The 22976-nt window shown below is 38.9% G+C and overlaps 1 protein-coding gene across 1 annotated transcript; it reads right to left on the bottom strand.

Annotated features, from left to right (window-relative positions):
* Positions 1–483: 483 nt before the first annotated feature.
* LOC134385945 (alcohol dehydrogenase 1C-like) lies at positions 484–22772 on the bottom strand. Its single transcript, XM_063107736.1, has 9 exons — positions 22696–22772; positions 19600–19701; positions 11919–12057; positions 9897–9984; positions 9580–9799; positions 6094–6354; positions 4074–4209; positions 3341–3479; positions 484–574 (listed from the first exon to the last, which is right to left on the bottom strand). Exons 1-9 carry the CDS (start codon positions 22711–22713, stop codon positions 550–552), a joined length of 1128 nt encoding a protein of 375 aa, XP_062963806.1. The 5' UTR covers positions 22714–22772; the 3' UTR covers positions 484–549.
* Positions 22773–22976: the final 204 nt, after the last annotated feature.

Here is a 22976-nt window from a genome sequence, read left to right on the forward strand (position 1 = left end):
TCTCCACTTATGAATTTATGGCTGTCCTTTTACCATTCCGTATCTTTTACCTAAGTGCTTCGGTATACTACACAAAAAGGGAAATACAGATAGTGGATATGTAAGTATAGGTAAAATCCTACAAACACAATAGCATGTCATGTGTATGTTGGGGGCAAGTGGAGGGTCCCCTCCACTGAGTTTCAATGACTGAAGGTTACAAAGATGCAAAAACTGCAGGAAGTCACAAGAAATATCTTTTCTCAATGAAAAAGAGACCATAGTAGAATGATAATGAAGGAAAGTTTATTGACTTCAATTCCCCAGGTGCTATTCAATATCTTACTTAGCTCTTGTTTGGATTTAAATGTTTGCATTAAAAATGATTTCTCATCAACATTTGTTTTTTCTGGACAGCTCCCATGTTATCCATCTTATTGATTAATTGAGTGATTGATCGACTGATCGCATCTCTGAAGAATAGAGTTAACGAGGTTGACCAGTTGGTGTTCCACGTGACACAGGATGGAGGACGCAGAAGATGCCACAAGGGCAGACATCTGTATGGTCTCAAAATGTCAGGATGGTGCGGATACTGCAATAGGAAAGAAAAGATATTGTGTTGATATTTAGACAATTCACAGTCTTCCATGGGAGAGTCCAAGGATCCCTTGAAGTGTCCCAGTGAAAATCTCTCTGTTTTTCCAGCCACTCCATTCCCATTCCATTGCATTTAGGTCAAGTCAAGTAAAAGGGCAGTTCGTCTTTTCCTGCTCTGTCTTGTGTTTTCTCTGATCTCCAGCTCACTCATAACATCCTGAGTATGACTGTCATTTAGACTTCAATTCTACGTTATCATCCTTAGGGTTCATCTTTATTACCCATGTGCCTGGCATGAGGAATATGAACAGCAATGGGTGGTAACATGTAATAATTTCCTGCTATTTGCAGATGCTTTTCATGCTTTACGTTATTCAGACCTCGGCCTAAACAACAACGCTATGAGGTAGGTACTCATTTTATTTTCATGTAGAGATTATAAAAACTGAGACTTAGAGTTGTAACTTGCTCCAGGTCACACATCTGATGTGGGGTGTTGAGATTCAAAACCAAAAACAAAGTTGCACAAGAAAAAGAAGATGATAGATAACTTGCAGGAAGGAAGTGATAATTTAATAATGTTAAGACCATGTTGAAGGTCTAATAGAGCTTTGATACAAAGATGATTAAGGATTCTTAGAAGTTGATAGTAAAGTTGATTTGATTAGTTCTGAGAGCTCATTCTTGTGAAGATTAGAAATGTAACATTTACAATGGAAATAATGACCTTTCTAAAACTTAAATTCTGATTGTAAATATTTTTAGAAAAAGATGATCTTCATGTCTCTTTAAAAATTTTTTATATCTATATGCATATGTGATGCATATATAAAAGAAAAATATATGCAGATAATGTAGAAAATACAGTACAGTGTACAGAAAAAAGTAAAAATAATCTGGAATCCCACATTCTAGAGACAAACACATTAATATGTTCTTGAATTTTTAATCAAGTCTTTCTAGACGTATGTGCATTTTTACTGTTCCTTTCGAAAATGCGGAATTATATTGTTGTGGAATTTAAATTTTCCATTTTATGAGTCTAAATTGCATCATGATAATTTCCCAAAGTAATGAAATTATTTCTTTTTAATGGCTTCATTGATTTTTAATACGTGGATGGAATTTATCTCATCATTCCATTGATGTTGAACTTTTAGGATTATTACTAATTTTGATATTATATTTCACGTAAAGATGCTTAAGCATATACATGTATAAAAATATCAATAAATATTTGATTATGTATATACAATACATTTCTAGAAATTCAATTGCTGGGACAAAGTGTCTATGGTTTTTCAGGTTTTGTGATACAAATTACCAATTGCTTTTCCACTACGTTGTAACAATTAATATTACTAGAAGCAGTATGTGAAAGTGCCTGTGTCACTTTACCTTTACCAATATCAAATATGACTATTAGTAATCTTTTCTTATTGACAGGATTCATTTTATTTTAATATGCACATTCAACTATATGACATACTGAAGAAGTGAATTTAGTCAAGCTCAAGAGATTCTTTTGTTGCTCAACACTGCCGTCTGGTTTTAATCATCTCCATATTTGCCATCATCTTTCCTATCTGAGGATTGTGATGATGATGATGAAGACGATAACTGGCACTGGATGATTAGCATGTTTCACGTTCTTCTGGATGCACTCTTGAGAAACATTGTGGTTTAATAAGAAGTGAATCGACTTTGCCAGCAAACAGATCTACCTGCATTTGTGGCTCCCCTGAATACCACCTGCGTGATATTAGCCAAGTCATGTCCTTTCTGACTCCCAGTTTTCTCCTCTCTAAGATAGTGAAATTGGGACTGGCGTATCAGACTTGTTTGGGAAACACCTGAGATGCTGCCAGTTAGACACTTAGTGGAGCAGCTGGCGCTATGTGGGTGCCAGTTCCTCTCCTTCCTCGGTAATACGTGTCAGATGAAGTATCTGGTTTACTCTGCTATGTGAGTGCCTAGGAAATACTGTCTGAAGTTGAAAACCTCGTGGAGAGAAGTGCTGGGTAGCAGATAAAGCGTGGACCACCGAGCTAGAAGGCAAGGTTAGATTGAACTGCTTGTCACTGGCAGTGCCTCATGCAAATGCAGGTGACAAAATTCATCTTTTAGGTCGTTGCAGTATTAAGTGTTGGAGGTAGGAAATAGAATTGGCTTATTTTATTCTAAGCTTTGGAGAAAACGTAACACTTAAATCTTTAAAACAACGTTTTGTGCCCTTCTGTTTATCATAACTTTGCTTTGTGAAAAATTTGTTGTGAACTGCAAAAAGAAATAACAATCATAGTATTTTTTCAATGGGAAAATGACAGCATCTGTATGGAATGCAATCCTAATGTACTTTCACCCACTCCCACAATGAAAATTATGGGGATATTGCGAATATGATTTAAATTTACAGCCATTAAATATCAGTCTTATTTAGGTGGCCAGGCAGAGGCCTCAGTGACTCTATGTTATAATTATGATTGTGTGACAGTTCTTTTTAATCAAAAGTGTGTGTTCTCTTGTAAAGAAGGCTGAGTGGCTCTGGTCATTCACAGTCGCTATAACCAACGTAATCTGACTTCAGCAGAATAGGACACACAAAACACTGTTCTTAGCCTCTCACAGTGCGATGTTAGAGGTTTCACATGCAGAGACTGAACCGGTGACGGAAACCAAGACGCTCCGGTTTGTTCTCATCCTCTCCATTTTCATTCTCTGTTCGTCAAGCCCCTCCCATAAGAAGAAACTTAAAATCTACCTCTTTCCAGAACGAAGCAGGTCAAATCCTTCATTTATTTTTTCAAAAGGTAAAACATGGGTTATTAATGGATCCAATGAAAACTTCTTAGCCATAAAATCAGCAACGAGTTTAGGGACCGAATCTTTACCCTTAAAACCTGAGAAGAAGACAATGTCACTGTTAGATTCTTCTGGGAAAAAGTAGGAGATTTGGAGAGGTGACTTTTGAAATAAAATTAAGATAAAAGTTTATAAAAAGTGTTGCATTCCACAGACCACTATTACTGAGAATAATAAGTGATAGAGTGCTTCTATATCCTTTTGCAGTGTTTTCACTTTTCAAAAATCCCTCCAGATAAACAAGAGTCCTTAGTTGTTAAATCTCTCAGAGAACTTACAAGGTGTGATTACGTCCACTGTTAAGGAGTGTTGGGCAAAGAGTGTACACATGAATTATCGCTTAAAGTTTACTGTGTCCTATTGGGAATTTTGTGCCTCAAGCAGTTACGAGTATAAAAAGAGGTAATACTGAAATGTCCTAGTTAGTTGTGGGGACACCAGAGAAATCTATACTAGTACCTTTCATCTGCTTTAGGTCCACATCTAGTTGATTAAGGGCCTATAGGTATAACAGGAATTTTAATTTGGTTTTGAAACAAAAATAACATGGATTTGAGATCTGGACTGTCACTTGAAAAAGGTACAAAGTTCTTCAGTTAATAAGAATTTGACCCTCAAGATCAAGTACACACCACCAAAAATTGCTCCTTTCCAGGTGCGTCCCGTCAATAGCAGCGCTGGGTTCACTGAGAGGCTTTGGGAATCAGGAGGTACTCCTACAATGACACTTGTGCCACATGCCTCATGACAGCATAAGAGGGCAGCCAGCTGGAATAAAATCAATAGTTAGCATCTTTAAAGTGGACTCTCTGACAGTCCCTACTCATGCTACACAGAATCATGTGCTATTGACCTAGCTAGAGTGTCAATGTGTGCAGGGAAGAGATTATGTCTTTTGCTTCTTCATTTCCCTTGGTGCCGAGGATAGTGCTGTGGCTTTAGGAAATGCCCGGAAAGCATTTTTTGAATGAAAGAATGGATTAATGAATACTGGTGTTTTAACTCATTTCTTAGAAAGGGGCAAACTTCATGACAAATGTGTATAATTCTGGTTTCTGAAATAGGGCGCTGTTTCATCACCACGTGATTCTCAGGCAGTACAAGGAGTTGGTTCATTCATTTTTCATTCTTTTAATAGGGAGAGATTTTGAACATGGTACTTTGAACCAGATATTGTGATGGTGAACAAGATATAATGATCAAAAATATTCTCTTATCCATTTGATGTTCTCCCTTCTTCATGGACAGCTATTCTACTCTCCGCTTCTAGGACATGTTTTGAATGTTGTATTTCCCTCCCCAAAATGTATACTGGTTTTACTTTAAACTGCATCTATTAATCTGGAATCTCAAAATATAGTTGACAAAGACTCCTCCCCGTAGCCAGGGTTTTGAACATATTCTGTAGTAAGAAAATGATTTAGGATCCCCGAATTTACATAATGATTAGTCCTTTGGGTTTGAATTACGAAATTTCAAAAACAGATATTCCCAAAACTTGTGGCTATCAGATATTTGGTTTCTTCCAGTAAAGTAACAATCCAGTTCCCTATGAGAAAATGTAGGGAAAACAATTGAAAACGACCACAAGGAGAAAAGCGACAGCCTCAGAAATAGGTGGTCTCTCTTGGAACTTCACTCGTCTGTGGGTATCGTCCCAGCGCAGGCTGCTGCAGCTTCCCCTCAGGGTGCTGCTCCCATTACTAGCACTGCTGGGACTTGCTGGAGAACCTCAACAATGGGGACGTGTCGGTCTCTGGGGACTTTTCAACAGGATCCTGGAGAATTTCGATTAGGTGAAGGATAGCTAGAAATATGTCCCCCATCAAAATTGAATGTTTTGTAATTGCATGAAAGTAACACCGTGTATACTTAAAGATGTGTGCACTGCAAGATTGGAAATAGCATTTCCTATCAATAATGCCAGCTGACATTTATTGAGAGCTTACCACATGACAGATGGCACTGTGCTAAGTATTTTATACACATAATTTCTTGTAATTCACAAACACTGCAACGGGACATGTATCTCTAAATTTGGGGGCTAGTAAAATTTCTTGACTTTCGAAAGTCTTTAGTCGACATAGAGATTGGGTCCAGCCATGTGGAAGGCATGGTGCTTTCTAGGTGGGAAAACATAGCGATACATGAAAGCAGTCACTTTCTTTAGGACATGTTTTCCTTAAATTAAATATTACTTGGCCTCAAATCTCTTTTTTTTTGTGGACGGACAGTGTATGAAAAATCCCCCCAAATTCATTAAAACACATGAAAATTAGCATAACATTTTTTGTTAAGTATGTGGGAAAAAATAAAACTTGCCATATGAGTAAAGAATTTATGTTGTTTATATATACTTGAGTTGGAATGTTTTCACTAAAAAATAATAATGTAAATTTTTAAGGGCTTAATTAAAATTAACAAGCCCTTTTCTCTGTTTAAAGAAGAAATATTATTTGAGACAGGATAGCTTATTTTGCAGAATGAAAGATTTCTCATTAAAAACATGAAACAATCCAGGTAACAAAAAAGGGATGAAAAATTGACATTCATCTCTTAAAAATATTCTTTATGCGTAATATTTATATTCTACTTCTTAAGCATACTCCAGATTGCAGAAGGAGTAATCTCTAGGCATGTCATGGTACATACCATGGTGTCAAGCCGACCAATGACTTCAAAGGAAAAATCCACACCTCCATCGGTCATTTCCTTTAGCACCTCCTGGATGGGTTCCTTGTAGTCTTGAGGGTTGATGCACTCGGTGGCCCCCACCTCTCTGGCCTTTGCAAATTTGTCCTTGTTGATGTCCACTGCAATGATTCTGGATGCTCCGGCTGCTTTACAGCCCATGATAGTGGACAGACCCACTCCTCCCAGGCCAAACACAGCACAGGTGGAGCCCTTGGTGACCTGTGCTTTCAAAAAATGCACAGATGGATCAAGTAAAGACTGTTACAAAGTACCTAAGCTTTATAAGTAGCCATGTCTTGTCCATTATCAGGAGCTACTCAGACTGTGACGTTCAACCTACGGTCAAACCTCTCTGGGCTTTAGTTGGCTCGTGCTTAAATTGAGGAGGTTGAATTAGTTCAGTGGTTCTCATAGCTTGCTGCATTTAGATTCATCTCAGTGAGGAGCTTTACAAAATCTCAGTGGCCAGGTCATAGCCCATCTGAATCTGTGTAGTTGGAACACAGTCCCCAAGTAACTCCAATGGGAAACCCAGGCTGAGAACGAGTGGGCTGGATGATCTTTGAACTCTACAATCTTGAAGAAAATCTCAATGGCTAAAATCCATCTGTAGCTAGCTTCACTGTCTCATGCACACACAAAGGCAATTTTCAGAAGATGAAATAAGTGGAAAAGGTTACTCCAGGTGACTGAAAAACAAACCAATCAAACTCTCAACAATTCACGCTTCGATTGATTAACTTTCAGTAGTCATGGCCAATATAATGAGAGCAGAAATCAGCTTTGATGCATTGAGGAGTTGTCCTTAGCTTAATGCAAAGCCTAAATTGGGGACATTCAATGTGTAACTTTAAAATAATGAGAGGGTACTTCATAAAGCACAAGCAACAAAAGAAAAAGTGAACAAATTATATTAGATCAAACTAAAAAGCTTCTGCACAGCAAAGGAATCAATAGAATGAGAAGACAACCTACAGAAAGGGAGAAAATATTTGCAAGCTATGTATCCATTAAGGGCTTAATATCCAGAATATACAAAGAACTCAAACAAGTATATGGTAGAAAAACAAATAATCCAATTAAAAAATGGACCAAGGAGATGAATAGACATTTTTCAAAGGAGGACATACAAATGGGCAACAGGTACAAGAAAAACTGCTCAGCATCACTAGTCATCAGAGAAATCCAAACCAAAACCACACTGAGATATCATCGCACCCCGGGTAGACTGGCCATTATTAAAAAGACTGAGAATAACAAATGCTGGTGAGGATGCAGGAAAGGGGAGGGAACTCTTCTACACTGTTGGTGGGACTGTAAACTGGCACAGCCATTATGGAAAACGGTATGGAGGTTTCTCAAACAACCACAGATAGGGCTACCATGTGATCCAGCCATCCCACTGCTGGGTGTATACCCAGAGGAATGGAAACCATCACGTCGAAAGGATACCTGCATTCCCATGTTCACTGCAGCACTGTTTACAAGAGCCAGAATATGAAACCAACGTAAGTGTCCATCGACAGATGACAGGATAAAGAAAATGTAGTATATATACACAGCGGAATAAATAAGAATGAAATTCTGCCATTTGCAGCAACACGGATGAGTCTGTAGAAAATTATGTCACTTGAAATAAGACAGACAAAGAAACAGAAATACTGCATGTTCTCACTTATAACTGGCTGCTAGGAAGGAAGGCAAGGAGGGAGGAAGGGAGGAAGCGAGGGAGGGAAGAAAGAAGAAATGAAGGAAAGAATGAAAGGAAAGACAATAATATGTTGAACTTTCAGAAGGAGAGAAAAAACCTAAGGATACTAGAGATTGGGGGGAGGCAGGGAGGGGTTTGGCAAGTTTTAGGTAGGGTAAAGGGCATAAAGAAATATCATGTCTTGTAAGAATGAATATGGTATTAATAAATAAAAAATTTAAAATAAAAAAATCTTCTTGGAAAGGTTTGTATTGTCTTTAAGTTCTGTTTTTCCGTAATCTTTTTGACGTACCTTCATGCAGCTTGAGACCAATGTGATCTTCATGGGTCTTTATCCCTGCTTTTTAAAATGTACTACTGAAAATAGTGCAACAAAAGTTGGTCTATTTTTTTAATAATGAAAGAAATTTATTATCATGACTACTGTCAGCTTCTGCTGTGTGGGCAAGGTCACTTAGGCCCCGTGCTCCATCAGAAGAGACAATGGCCTCAAGGGACTTAGTCACAGAAATTTAGAAAAGATGTGATCTAAGTTGTTTACATTGGCTAGGAACTGTTTAGTGAACCTAGTTGCCTCTGGTCATCCTTTAGAATGGGTAAAATGCTGTTCCTGTTCTGTGTGATCTCGCTGTTACATTCCCTTAAGGGTGTCTATGCACTCATTCATTCACCCAGTGTTATTAAATACTATGAGGTACAACACCACTTTCTACCTTCTTTAGAAAAATACGAGGCTTGTGACTGTGATTTAAAAGTGCTAGTGATTAAGTATTAGAATTTAACATTCAGTAGATCTGAGAAATATATTCTAGTCTCAGTTCTTATAGTAACCAGCTGTGAGATTTTGGGAAAATAGCTTTGTGTCTGTGGACCTCAGTTACATAAAATGAAAGATACCACTAGGCTTTCAATGATCTGGAAGAGGAGCCCTTAAAGAATCTTACCTTGAAATTTACCACTTCTGAAGTGTGTGTACACGCATGTCTGTGTGTGCGTGTGTGTGACAGTAGGGGAGGACATGTACGAGTGACATCCCATAATGAGTGAAATAAAAGTACCTTTAAATATTCATTTACTTTCCTCCCAGGATTCCACAGAGTGGTGGACCTTCACTTTGGAGGTGCATCAAGTATTTATTTGGAATCTACTTTTGATCCTAATTCTGGGAGTGGGAAGCCATGGACTAGATGCTCCTCAAAGGCAAACGCACCATTTTATTTACTTTTGCTGCCTCAGAACTTAGCAGAACGTTCTGCACCCAATGCATGTAGAGGTGCTCTCTAATTGCAGAATGAATGACTAGATGAGTTCCCAGCCCCCAAATTTAACAGTCCCAGAGAGAACAAATATAGAAGAATAGTTACTGAAAATGAAATCTTTGCTTTTTCTTAACTAAGTATGAATGGTGATTTTCTAGGATAGACTCTCAACTCTTTGGGGACCATTTTTCATATCTTCTTTTAAAAAAGTTTTTATTGAATCCAAATTGATTATACGTATTTTTTGGGTTCAACATTGAGATATGTTGATCAAATCAATATTACTAGCATATTTATTGTTACAAATCGTAATTACACTTTATGCCCTTTGTCCAGTGGGGGCCGTGTTTTCTATTCATAATCCATACCACACAGCTATGAAGTATCATCCATGAGTCTTGTTAGCAATTGCTTCCCGTTATGTTTCTGAACAGTCTGAGTGCAACTGATTCTACGGCCCATTGTCATTCCTACCTTGGCAACTTTGACGGCAGACCCATAACCAGTTGAAAATCCACAGCCGATGAGGCAGACTTTCTCCAGCGGTGAGGCTGCATCAATTTTGGCCACTGCGATCTCATCCACCACTGTGTACTGAGAGAAGGTGCTGACACCCACGAAGTGGTGGGCGGGTTTCCCTCTGCAGGTGAACCTGGTGGTGCCATCCTGCATGGTTCCACGAGGCTTGCCTGGACTGGTCAGTGGAACACACAGACACACAAGGGCATGAGACAGGAGCATAACTGATGTGTAAACTCATGGGCTGTACAAGGAGAATATTAGAAACTTACTCATTTTTCAAGCAGAAGTTGCTTTCTGGGTGTTTACAAAGTTTACATTTTCCACACTGGGGAGTAAAGAGTGGGATGACTTTGTCACCTGGAAGGATATAAAAGAAATTCATTTTAAATTTCTATCCAGGAATTCATAGAGTAAAAGCTGAAAGCTAACATATATACATAAAATAGTGTGCCTTTTAAAAGTCCCCAGGACTTAAGGTCCAATTACAACTATGTCATTGGTCATTGCCTGCCAACATTGTTATCAGTTTATATGTGCCTGAAGAGTTCCAAAGACGAAATGCAAAAGCGGAAAAGGTTATGGTTTTAAAAAATCATTTCCTGTATTAATAGTTAACTCTTATTGCTTGCCTTTGTTTCTCCTTGGGCCTTTACACACATAATCTCATTTAATCCTATATTAATTAAACCTTAAAAATTCTCTGTGTAAATATAAGTTTTGGTAGCAAGAGGGATGCCACAATTCCACTTGATGTTGGGGAGAGCTGGTATTTGGTAGTATTTGGGTTACAATGAAAATGAGAATTTTAATAACCAATATTTGGCTTTTCAAAGTGAATATTTTTATTATGAAGTGAATGCTCTTCTCAAAATCTTGGTTCATTTTTGAAGAAAACTACCAAAAGTGGAACAATGAAGAATTCACGAAATTTCTTTGAAAATGTTAACTTTCAACAATGAATTAGGAACTTTCTTTTTAATTAATGTGTATTTATTTATTTCTTTATCTAGTAATTATGTGTATTCATGGGGCACCAGGTTGACCTTCCCTACCAGTGACCAAGATGTGATGATCAGTTCAATGCGATCAGCATGCCCATTACCACAAACTGCAATTATTCCCCTTGTCTCCCACCCTTCCTCTCCCTGATCTCCCTCCTGCTCCCCCATCGACCCCTGACACTTTCTTTTGAGAGTAGAACTGACTTTCAAGTGTTTTTAGCTGATAATTTATGAATTACCTATTTTTCCTGTTAAGATGGAGAAAGAAGGGATAAATATAAGGTGTCATTTTATAATTAATTTCTAACGAAAAGAAGTAATAAGAGCTGAAACTCAAACTAGACAGATTATTATTTTCTGTTCACAGTTTAAGTATTTGGTAAAGGGAAAGGAGGAAACTACTGGATAAAGTGATTTTTAGAATAAAACATCGTTTTTACTTTTAATCATCTATGCTACCGATCCCACCAGACCAAGAAAAATGCTCGGCCCATCACATCTTATAGACAAACTTTATGTAAAGAGGATGGCATGGAAACTTTCTATTTATTCACCATTCATCACTAAAAATATGTATATTAACATACTGTATAATTAGGATAAATAAATACAGAAAATAAAATACATAATAATTTGTAACCACTCACATGTAACCACCGCTAAAGGTAATAGAACAGACACTGTTTATGGCCCGATGCCTTCTGCTATGTTTCTTTACTTCCTTCCATCTACTCTGTTTCATTGGTTCCATGTTCAAGAAATAAAGGCCATATTGGAAGAGAAATTAGTACATGGGCTCCTCTTACCTCCTATGACAAGATCACATTGATTCGGTTATAGCCTCACAGACACTATTTTGTGAACTCCGCCCAGACTGTTTTCATACACTGATCTGGGGACTCAGAACAGAAGCTTCTGCTGTTTCCCTTGTCCCTCCTGTGATTCTGTTCGGGCCCTGACAGAAGACAGAGCTCAGCACCACTACCATGGACGTTACTAGATTACGAACTCCACAGTGGCAGGCACTGTGCCTCTTTGATCCTCATGTGCTCCCAGGCCCAAAGCTGGCACCGGGCATCTAGTAGATCCTCAATGCAGAATCGCTGCAGGAGAGAATGCACGAGTGTTGAATGCGTGTGTGCCTGAGCCGGGCAGGGAGAGAGGGAAGGAGGAAAGCCCTCAAGTCCCAGCTTGGCCACGACCGTGTGCAGGTTGATCCATTGCTCATTGCCTGTTTTCTCATCTCAGGTTCCTGCATCACGGCACGTCCCCTGAGTGTGACTTCTGTACCTGGTTTTACTGTAGTCACCCCTTCTCCAATGCTCTCCACGATGCCCGCTGCCTCATGGCCTAGAATCACAGGGAGAGGTGAGGCAAAGTTTCCACTAACTACATGGTCATCTGAGCGACATATTCCAGCGGCCACCATCTACAAAGTAAAGAGAAGATGATTAGATTCAAAAATGATTATGACACTCTAGTGAATATAACATACTCAGTTTCCTGAAATTGGTCTTCTGTAGAGTTTTCAGGAGTTTTACTCATAATTCCTACTCTTCCTAAAACCAAAAGACTTAGTTTATCTCCAAGATTATCTAATTTAAAACATTCCTTTCCTATCTTTTTCTTAATTCTGCAATTTAGAATAATCTGTGAAATAATTGACCCTAAAACATTTTCCTTACAAAATGTAAAAAAATGTGTGCATTTTTTTAGAAGTAGAAATTGTAGATTAAGAACAAAAAATATCTAATGTTAATTGACGTTGTTTTTTTGATACATAGCCCTTGTATTTTTTTTTTTCTGTACAAACACATAAATTCTCTTTTATTTTACTGGGTTTTTACTGTACATACTCATTCATCATCACTTTTTTTTTTTAATGGCCAATTGATTTTTTTTTTTTTTGCTGAATTTTCATTTATTTATATATATATATTTTAATTTTATTTTGTTGATATACATTGTGGCTGATTATTGTTGCCCATCACCAAAACCTCCTTCCCTCCTCCCTCTCCCCCTCCCCCCCACCAATGTCCCCTCTGTTTGCTTGTCGTATCAACTTCAAGTAATTGTGGTTGTTATATCTTCTTCCCTCCGCCCCAGTTATTTCTTTTGTGTGTGTGAAAATATATATTAATTTTTAGCTCCCACCAATAAGTGAGAACATGTGGTATTTCTCTTTATGTGCCTGACTTGTTTCATTTAATACAATTCTCTCAAGGTCCATCCATGTTGTTGCAAATGGCAGTATTTCATTCGTTTTTATAGCTGAGTGGTATTCCATTGTGTAGATGTACCACATTTTCCGTATCCACTCATCTGATGATGGACATTTGGGCTGGTTCCAACTCTTGGTTATTGTAAAGAGTGCTGCGATGAACATTGGGGAACAGGTATACCTTCGACTTGATGATTTCCATTCTTCTGGGTATATTCCCAACAGTGGGATAGCTGGATCGTATGGTAGATCTATCTGCAATTGTTTGAGGAACCTCCATACCATTTTCCATAGAGGCTGCACCATTTTGCAGTCCCACCAACAATGTATGAGAGTTCCTTTTTCTCCGCAACCTCGCCAGCATTTATTGTTCAGAGTATTTTGGATTTTAGCCATCCTAACTGGGGTTAGATGGTATCTCAGTGTGGTTTTGATTGGCATTTCCAAGATGCTGAGTGATGTTGAGCATTTTTTCATATGTCTGTTGGCCATTTGTATACCTTCCTTAGAGAAATGCCTACTTAGCTCTTTTGCCCATTTTTTAATTGGGTTGCTTGTTTTCTTCTTGTAAAGTTGTTTGAGTTCCTTATATATTCTGGATATTAATCCTTTGTCAGATGTATATTTTGCAAATATTTTCTCCCACTCTGTTGGTTGTCTTTTAACTCTGTTAATTGTTTCTTTTGCTGTGCAGAAGCTTCATAGTTTGATATAATCCCATTTGTTTATTTTTCCTTTGGTTGCCCGTGCTTTTGGGGTCATATTCATGAAGTCTGTGTCCAGTCCTATTTCCTGAAGTGTTTTTCTTATGTTTTCTTTAAGAAGTTTTATTGTTTCAGGGTGTATATTTAAATCCTTAATCGATTTTGAGTTGATTTTAGTATATGGTGAGAGGTATGGATCTAGTTTCATTCTCCTGCATATGGATATCCAGTTATCCCAGGACCATTTGCTGAAGAGGCAGTCACTTCCCCAGTGTATAGGCTTAGTGCCTTTGTCAAAGATCAGATGGCAGTAAGTGTGTGGGTTGATTTCTGGGTTCTCTATTCTATTCCATTGATCAGTGTGTCTGTTTTTATGCCAGTACCATACTGTTTTGGTTATTATAGCTTTGTAGTATAGCTTAAAGTCAGGTAGTGTTATGCCTCCAGCTTTATTTTTTTTGCTCAGCATTGCTTTGGCTATTCGTGGTCTTTTATTATTCCATATAAATGTCTGGATAGTTCTTTCCATTTCTGAGAAAAATGTCTTTAGAATTTTGATGGGGATTGCATTGAATTTGTATATCACTTTGGTTAGTATGGACATTTTCACTATGTTGATTCTTCCAATCCAAGAGCATGGGATATCTTTCCATCTTCTTGTATCCTCTCTAATTTCTCTCAGCAGTGGTTTGTAGTTCTCATTATAGAGATTTTTCACCTCTGTGGTTAACTCAATTCCTAAGTATTTTATTGTTTTGGTGGCTATTGTAAATGGGCAGGCTTTCTTGATTTCTCTTTCTGCATGTTCACTATTGGAGAAAAGAAATGCTACTGATTTTAGTGTGTTGATTTTGTATCCTGCTACTGTGCTGAAATCATTTATCAATTCCAGCAGTTTTTTTGTAGAGGTTTTAGGCTGTTCGATATATAGGATCATGTCATCTGCAAACAGGGACAGTTTGACTTCATCTTTTCCAATCTGGATGCCCTTTATTTCCCTTCTGTTCTCTGATTGCTCTGGCTAGTACTTCCAACACTATGTTGAATAGGAGTGGTGAGAGTGGGCATCCTTGTCTAGTTCCTGTTCTTAAAGGAAAAGCTTTCAGCTTTTCCGCATCAGGATGATATTGGCAGTGGATTTGTCATATATGGCTTTAATTATGTTGAGATACTTTCCCTCTATACCTAACTTATAGAGGGTCTTTGTCATGAATGAGTGCTGAACTTTATCAAATGCTTTTTCAACATCTATAGAGATGATCATATGGTCCTTGTGTTTAACTTTATTAATATGGTGTATCACATTTATTGATTTGCGTATGTTGAACCAACCTTGCATCCCTGGGATGAATCCCACTTGATCGTGATGAATAATTTTTCGTATGTGTTGCTGTATTCTGTTTGCTAGTATTTTAGTGAGGATTTTTGCATCTATATTCATCAAGGATATCGGCCTGTAGTTTTCTTTTTTGGTTATATCTTTACCTGGTTTTGGTATCAGGATGATGTTTGCTTCATAGAATGAGTTTGGGAGATTTGTCTCTGTTTCAATCTTTTGGAATAGTTTGTAAAGAATCAGTGTCAATTCCTCTTTGAATGTTTGGTAAAATTCTGCTGTGAATCCATCTGGTCCTGGGCTTTTCTTTGTTGGGAGCCTTCTGATAACAGCTTCAATCTCCTTTATTGTTATTGGTCTGTTCAAATTTTCTACGTCTTCATGGTTCAGTTTTGGGAGCTTGTGTGTGTCCAGAAATTTATCCATTTCCTCCAGGTTTTCAAATTTGTTGGCATATAGTTGTTTATAGTAGTCTTGAATGATTCCTTGTATTTCAGATGAATCAGTTGTAATATCGCCTTTTTCATTTCTAATTTTTGTTATTTGAGTCTTCTCTCTTCTTTTTTTTGTTAGCCATGCTAATGGTTTGTCAATTTTATTTATCTTTTCAAAAAACCAACTTCTTGATTCGTTGATCTTTTGAATTGTTTTTTGGGTTTCAATTTCATTCAGTTCTCCTCTGATCTTAATGATTTCTTTCCATCTGCTAACTTAGGTTTGGATTGTTGTTGTTTTTCTACTTCTTTAAGGTGAAGTGTTAGGTTGTTCACTTGCCATCTTTCCATTCTTCTGAAGTGAGCATTTAATGCAATAAATTTCCCCCTTAATACTGCTTTTGCAGTATTCCACAGGTTTTGGTATGATGTATCATTATTTTCATTAGTTTCAATAAACTTTTTGATTTCCTGCTTGATTTCTTCTTGGACCCATATGTCATTAAGTAGAATGCTGTTTAATTTATATGTGTTTGTATAGATTCCAGAGTTTCGTTTGTTATTAATTTCTAGTTTTAATCCATTGTGGTCTGAGAAAATACATGGGATCATTCCAACTTTTTTGAATTTATTGAGACTTGATTTGTGATCTAATATGTGATCTATCCTGGAGAATGATCCATGTGCTGATGAGAAGAATGAATATTCTGAGTTTGTTGGATGGAATGTTCTGTAGATATCTGCCAATTCCAATTGGTCTAGAGTCTTGTTTAGATCTTGTGTTTCTCTACTGATTCTTTGCCTAGATGATCTGTCTAATATTGGCAGTGGGGTGTTCACGTCCCCTGCTATTATGGTATTAGTGTCTATTTCCTTCTTTAGGTCTAATAGAGTTTGTTTTATAAATCTGGCTGCTGCGAGATTGGGTGCATACATATTTATGATTGTTATGTCTTCTTGATGGATCAGTCCTTTTATCATTAAGTAGTGTCCCTCATTGTCTCTTTTATGGTTTTTAGTTTAAAGTCTCTTTTGTCAGATATAAGAATAGCTACTCCAGCTCGTTTTTCTTTTCTGTTTGCATGGTAAATCTTTTTCCATCCTTTCATTCTTGGTCTATGTGAATCTTTATGGGTGAGGTGGGTCTCTTGTAGGCAGCATATAGTTGGGTCCTCCTTTTTGATCCAGTCAGCCAGTCTGTGTCTTTTGATTGGGGAATTTAAGCCTTTTACATTAAGGGTTGTTATTGAAAGGTGTTGATTTATTTCTAGCATTTTATTGGTTGTTTGGTTGTCTTAGGTGTCTTTTGTTCCTTGCTTTCTGATTTACTCTTTGGTTTCTGTGTTTGTTGGTTCCTTAAGTTGTAGATAGCGTTTTTGTTTGTTTGTTTTCTCTTCATGAGTGCCATTTTTATTATACTAGTGGGTTTTGATTTTTCTTGGGTTTTTATGGCAGTGGTAACTATTTTTCAGGAACCAAACCCGGTACTCCCTTCAGGATTTCTTGTAAGGGTGGTCGTGTGGTAGTGAACTCCCGCAGTTTTTGTTTGTCTGAGAATTATACTATTTGCCCTTCATTTCGGAAGGATAGCCTTGCAGGGTAGAGTATTCTTGGCTGGCAATCTTTGTCTTTTAGTATTTTGAAAATATCATCCCATTCCTTTCTAGCTTTTAGGGTTTGTGATGAAAAGTCTGATGTTAGCCTGATTGGTGCTCCCTTATAGGTGATTTGATGCTTCTCTCTTGCAGCTTTTAGGATTCCCTCTTTGTCTCTGAGTTTTGCCAATTTGACTATAACATGTCTTGGAGAAGGCCTTTTTGGGTTGAATATATTTGGACATCGTTGAGCTTCCTGGATCTGAAGATCTGTGCTTTTTCCTATACCTGGGAAGTTTTCTGCCACTATTTTGTTGAATATGTTTTCAATGCAATCTCCATTTTCCTCCCCTTCTGGAATACCCATGACTCGGATATTTGAGCACTTAAGGTTGTCTGATATCTCTCTCAGATTTTCTTCAATGTCTTTGATTCTTTTTTCTTTCTTTTTGTCTGCTTGTGTTATTTCAAACAGCCCATCTTCAAGTTCAGAGGTTCTCTCTTCAACTTCGACAAGCCTGCTGGTTAAACTCTCCATTGTGTTTTTTATTTTGCTGAATAACTCTTCAGTTCCGCAAGTTCTGCTACATTTTTTTTCAGGACATTGATTTCCTTGTACATTTCCTCTTTCAGGTCCTGTATCCTTTTCCTCATTTCATCATGATGTCTAGCTGAGTTTTCTTGTAGTTCATTCATTTTCCTTAGAATTATCACTCGAAATTCCTTGTCAGTCATTTCAAGGGCTTCTTGTTCTATAGGATCTAGAGTTTGAGATTTATTAACTTTTGGTGGTGTACTTTCTTGATTTTTTGTATTTCTGGTATCTTTTTTTTGATGTTTATTCATTGTGGCAGGGGGTTTCACAGTCCACCGGTTTGAGACTATTGACTAACTAAGATGTTGCTGTGGTTGCCAATTTGGTATGGCTACCTCCGTGACTGCTCAGTTTGCCTCTAGTGCCTTGTGTGTATGGTTGCCTCGGGTCTTGGGCCTCTCCGGGGAGTCACCTCTCTTGTCAGCTTGGACTCTGCTGGGCTGCTGTATCACGGCGCGGTACCTCAGGGTGTGTGATCTCTGCTGAGCTTCCACTTCCCGTGCAGGACTTCTCCCTGTTCTGTGCGCTCTGGCCCGGTCTGTTTGATCGTGCAGTGGCAACCCCACAGGGTGTGTAGTTTCTGTCAAGTCTCCGCCTCCCTAGCCGGACGACTCCCCGCTCTGTGCGCACTGGGCTGGGCTGGGACGTGTCTTCTGCAACCCTCGTCTATCAGCTGGGCCTTCAACACTCTGCTTGGCACCGCCTCACCGAGGAAGTCTACCAGGTTTCTGCTAGGTGCAGATGACCGGTAGCTCTGGGTGCCTTTGTAGCACTGTGTAGATCTTTCTCGGGACTTATCACCTTCCTCCTGGTATTGCGTTATTTGTGTACTTGTCTCATCTCCCACACCAGAGCGTGAGCTCCTCGGGGGAGGAGCCCACAGCACACGGTTCACCTTTGTATCCCCCCGGCACGGACCGAGTCCGGTGCCTGCCCGCACTCAGCTCTCCGGCAGGTTCAAGTGAACTTGGGAACTCTCCAACCACACTATTCCTAACCAGAAATCGGTTAGGTGTTTTTCCGAACTGGTGGCCGCAGAGATGGTATCTGCCTCCCAGTAACAGGAAGTTTACCGGGGCCGGAGCCCAGGGTGTGGTGGAGTGACAGTTGGCCCAGCCCGGACTTCCTTGCCCTCCCGACGCTGGCCAGGGACACTCCACGCCACCAGCCCTGCCAGAGAACTGCAGAGGGAGTGGGCGGTGTGGCTGGCCCGCAGGCCCCGGGAAGCCTCGTGCCGGGGTAAGCAAGTGGGAAGGCTCAGTGAGGAGCCCAGCCGGGCGAGGAGGACAGGCTTGGCTGAGCCGGGCCGGACCTGCCACCACCTGAGAAAATGGAGGCAGCCCCAGGGGCGCTGAGTGGCCCGGTGGGGCAGGCAGAAGCCAGGCGGGTGTCTGCCCCCCAAGCTGGCCTGGGCCGGAGGTCACTCACAGGGCTGTGCTGGGTCAGGCGGCTCCCTCTCTGGCTCTGCTCTGTCGCCGTCCTGGTTCTCGGCCACTGCCACCTCGGGCTGCTCAGTCGGTCCCGCGGCACGGCTTGGGCACTCCCAGGAACCTTCTTTTATGCGGGCCTGAAACCTCGAATCCTGAGTAGGGCAGCTGGCCGCCTTCAGTGCGGCCCCGGCCTCCAGGATCCTGGCTGCATTAACAGCAGCCCCGGCTCCATGTTCTCTGTCTAGAGACTCGCTTTTGCAGCTAAGAAACAGTTCTTTTCCTGCTCCATACTTCAAAGCTGTTGCCTGTAAACGAAGCAGCCTCTCCTGCCAAGGGCAAAGTGGCGGTCAGCCCCCATGACCGGCCACCAGCAGTGGTCCTCCCTTAAGAGACGGCAAGAGGAAGGTCCACAAATTTCCCGGCTGCCTAAGGCCCAGTGGCCGCCTTTTCCACCTCAGCTACTCTTTCATCATCACTTTTAAAAAATTTAACAATTTTTATTTATATCTTTACTTGACAACAAATGTAATTCCACTGTTGGGATGACCATGTACAAAGTGCCTCTTAGTAAATTTTAGTGTGTTTTTTAATGTGAATTTTCTATTATCTGTATTCCTAAAACCTAAAATTAAATGGAATTAAAGTAGTTGCTTTACCTTGATACGAACTTCATAGGCCTTAGGAGGTGCGACCTCCACCTCCTCAATGGAAAAGGGTTTCTTTACCTCCCAAAGCACAGCTGCTTTGCATTTTATTACCTGGAAAATTAAACAGAGAGATGATACCAGTAGTTCCCCACTTTTTTGTCTTTTACACTGTGTACATGCAACATTGAACCCCGAATCTGGTACCCAACAAATGCTCCATAGAAGTGAACATGTCTGATTACAAAGAGAATAAAAATACCTTTTAAAAAAAGGTGGGAAGCAGTATATGGACCAATTGAAACCACACACTGTACCCCACCAATATGTGCAAGTGACTGCTAAATTAAAAAAAATGTAAAACAATAATATAAGAGAAACAGAATCAAGTGTAATAAGACATTGAGATAAAATAGAATATGTACTTGCGCACCATATTTATGATTTTTTCTCCAAAGCTGTTTATTCCTGATATTTCCTAATGCTGTCCTGAAATTGGTTGATTATCCATAACTTTAGCTTGTAGGTGAAGTTGTAAGTCACCATGATTTGAGGACAGAGCCAGGGTCTGTTCACATAAAATATGTTGCTCCTTTGCTCAACGTTCTGCTGAAGCCAAAGGATCTAACGGTTACGTCCTTGCCTTCCTGCCTAGGGTGGCTTCTCTTTGTCTCTCTGCCTATTCTCCTCCTTTGATCTGCTCTGTTCACCACTTCTGTGTGCTATTCGTTTGCACCTCTCATGTGAAACTTAGCTTTGGCAGCCTGTTTTGTTATCTAATTTATGTGTGGAGACTCCTTCCAGATTAGATTTGAGCCAAGAATTGCAGAGGTTAAAGCTCACGGCGTGTGTGTGTGTGTGTGTGTGTGTGTGTGTGTGTGTGTTCGCGCGCGCGCGTGCGTGCACATGAACACACACTCACCCACACACATACATTCCAAAACTGGAGACCGTGTGTGAATTTCTTGCTAACCCAGCGTACTCATAGACGTTCTTAAAGAGAAACGTTGAACCTCTATTTTCAGGACTTGGGAATGTACCATTAAATCTGTCTTCTGTGTTGTAAAGCATGTACATTAAGAGAGCTTTTTTCCAGTGAGAATTGACATAATTGCAAATATGATTTAAAATTCAATGGAAATTCATTCTAGTCCAGTTCATTTTCAATTCAATATCTTTGTCGATTTTTTCCACACTACAGGGTGTTCGCCATGGTCCATGATAAAATATGAGAGCTCTTGGAAATAATATACTGACTCGAGTAGTGGGTAGGTCCTGAGTATCGGGTGCCTATGATTGGCAGGCATGTCGTGGTCTGATTCAGTTGAGTCACACACTTTAAAGATATTTAAACCTCACAAGGAGTCACAAAACTGGCTGTCCGGAGAATTAAGATGAATCCAGCCTTGCATTTTCACCACCCCATGGTAGGGAAAAGTTAAGAAAGGTCAAAGAACAACCACCACAACAATATTGATAGCAGTTACTATCATTTGTTCACTTATTTCTATGTACCAGGCACTAGTCTATGTGCTTCATGATTTTAATTTATGAAGTTCTCAGAACGACCTCACGAAGCAGATGTTAGTGTCCATCACTTGAGGACAATAAAATGCAGGAAGGTAAACGTACATGAAGTGTTATCCGAAGCTAAGTCACTGACGTTGCACCAGAGCGGGGAGCACTGACCGCCTCTCTCAGCACTTACCATTGTCATTACTACCCCTGGCTCACACTTCTGCTCTATGAACTCATTGTTTCTTTCAAGCTGAGTTTTGGGGGATTTAGTTTTTTCTTTTCATAGCTATTTTTCATTGGGAGGAGAATATGACATTGTAGATACTAATCAGTAATGAATAAAAATAAAGTGAGTTAGAATGAGGACACGGACAATCACAGACTCCCGATTTCCAGTCAATCTTGTTGATAGGAGCCTGTTGTGCCTCACAGTATATGTATGGAAACGTCAGAACCTTTAAACGGAGTTATCATAGTGAGTTATTTTACTGCATGAGCCACTCCTAACACAATAAGTGTTCTGAAAACGGTTGCACAGACTTCTGTAATTAAGCGAAGAAAAAACATTAGTTGATTATACTGAATGGCCATATGCATTTCTCTGTACTTGTAAACACATTGAACAAATAAATATATTTTATGGAATGCTTAGAACCAAAGATCTGTGTTCCTAGTGCTGATAAGTGATTTAAATTGTATTAGCATTAAGTTTCTGTAAAATCATGGTGACTTTTGTATGGAGCAGATACTGTTCAGTTGTTGAATAGGATTTCTGTGAAAATTGCCTGAATTGTGCATAACGAGCTTCTTTTATTCAAAACGTGCATGTTGATGTCTTGTTAAATTTTGGTGATTCTAATGCTTTGAGAACAATATGACTTTTGTAAAAGATTTTACAGTAAGGTTAAAAGGATATTCTAAAATCCTCTGAATCAGCTATACATTTTAAAAAATTAATTCATTATAAGATAATGAATTCCTTATAAGATAATTTATTCTTTGTAGTTTGTCTATCATTTGTATTCTGAGACAGTTTTTAGACTGTTATGGACAAGCTCATAATAATGAAAAGGTAATAGTTAACTTTTACTTTTTTCCTTTACAAACGTTTTCCTAACTGGAGCATGAGACATTCAATGGAATCTATTCAATGGAATTATTCTCCTCAAACTTATGTCAGACTTAACTTTTCTGTTCATAAAAGGAATATGATTACAGAAAATCATTTAAATTACGGTTTGTTAACATGAAGGTAAGTTCTTGATTAGAGACTTCTAACTTTTGGTTTGCAAGTAGACACAATTCCCTTGGAATAAACTGTTACTTTAACTACTGAACATTTGTTTAATGTGAGAAATAAAGACTTGAATAGATACAGATTCTATATAATCTGGTTAAAGTTGTTTAGAAATGGCATTTTTTCATTGCACTTCAGTATAAGTACATATTGTAGAACAGATTGCATACTGTATTTTACTATACCTTGTTTCTAATTCAGATAATAATTTAAAATTATTTATCAAATACTGTATCCCTTTCTTTATTATGTTAATCACAATATATGTTCAGTAGTAAAATCTTTTAGCTTACTTTTCCTGCTGTGCTCATGTTGTTTCCGTGTTCCTGCACACCAGGAGATGAATCCTGCAGATGTCCTCCTGGACCCAGCACATGAATATATACTGCACAGTTATGTTGTTTGCTTGCCCAATTGCACATGTGATCTGGTTCTTTAAGCCACACCCATCAGCTATTCTCAGACCAAGTGAAATCAGGAAGAAAAGGGCCCCTCATTAGACTTCTACCTTAATTCTGTAACACGTCCTTTCATTTTCACTAGGGTAAATATTTGCCTACATGTAAACTTTAAT

This window comes from Cynocephalus volans, chromosome 9, assembly GCF_027409185.1.
Source record: "Cynocephalus volans isolate mCynVol1 chromosome 9, mCynVol1.pri, whole genome shotgun sequence".
Taxonomy (NCBI): Eukaryota; Metazoa; Chordata; class Mammalia; order Dermoptera; family Cynocephalidae; genus Cynocephalus; species Cynocephalus volans.

Coding starts and splice junctions, on each gene's coding strand:
- LOC134385945 (XM_063107736.1), bottom strand. Junction 9,985..11,918: donor GGTGACTACAGTAAAACCAG/GTACAGAAGTCA, acceptor ATATCCTTCCAG/GTGACAAAGTCATCCCACTC. Junction 3,480..4,073: donor GAAAGGAGCAATTTTTGGTG/GTGTGTACTTGA, acceptor TCTTCTTCTCAG/GTTTTAAGGGTAAAGATTCG.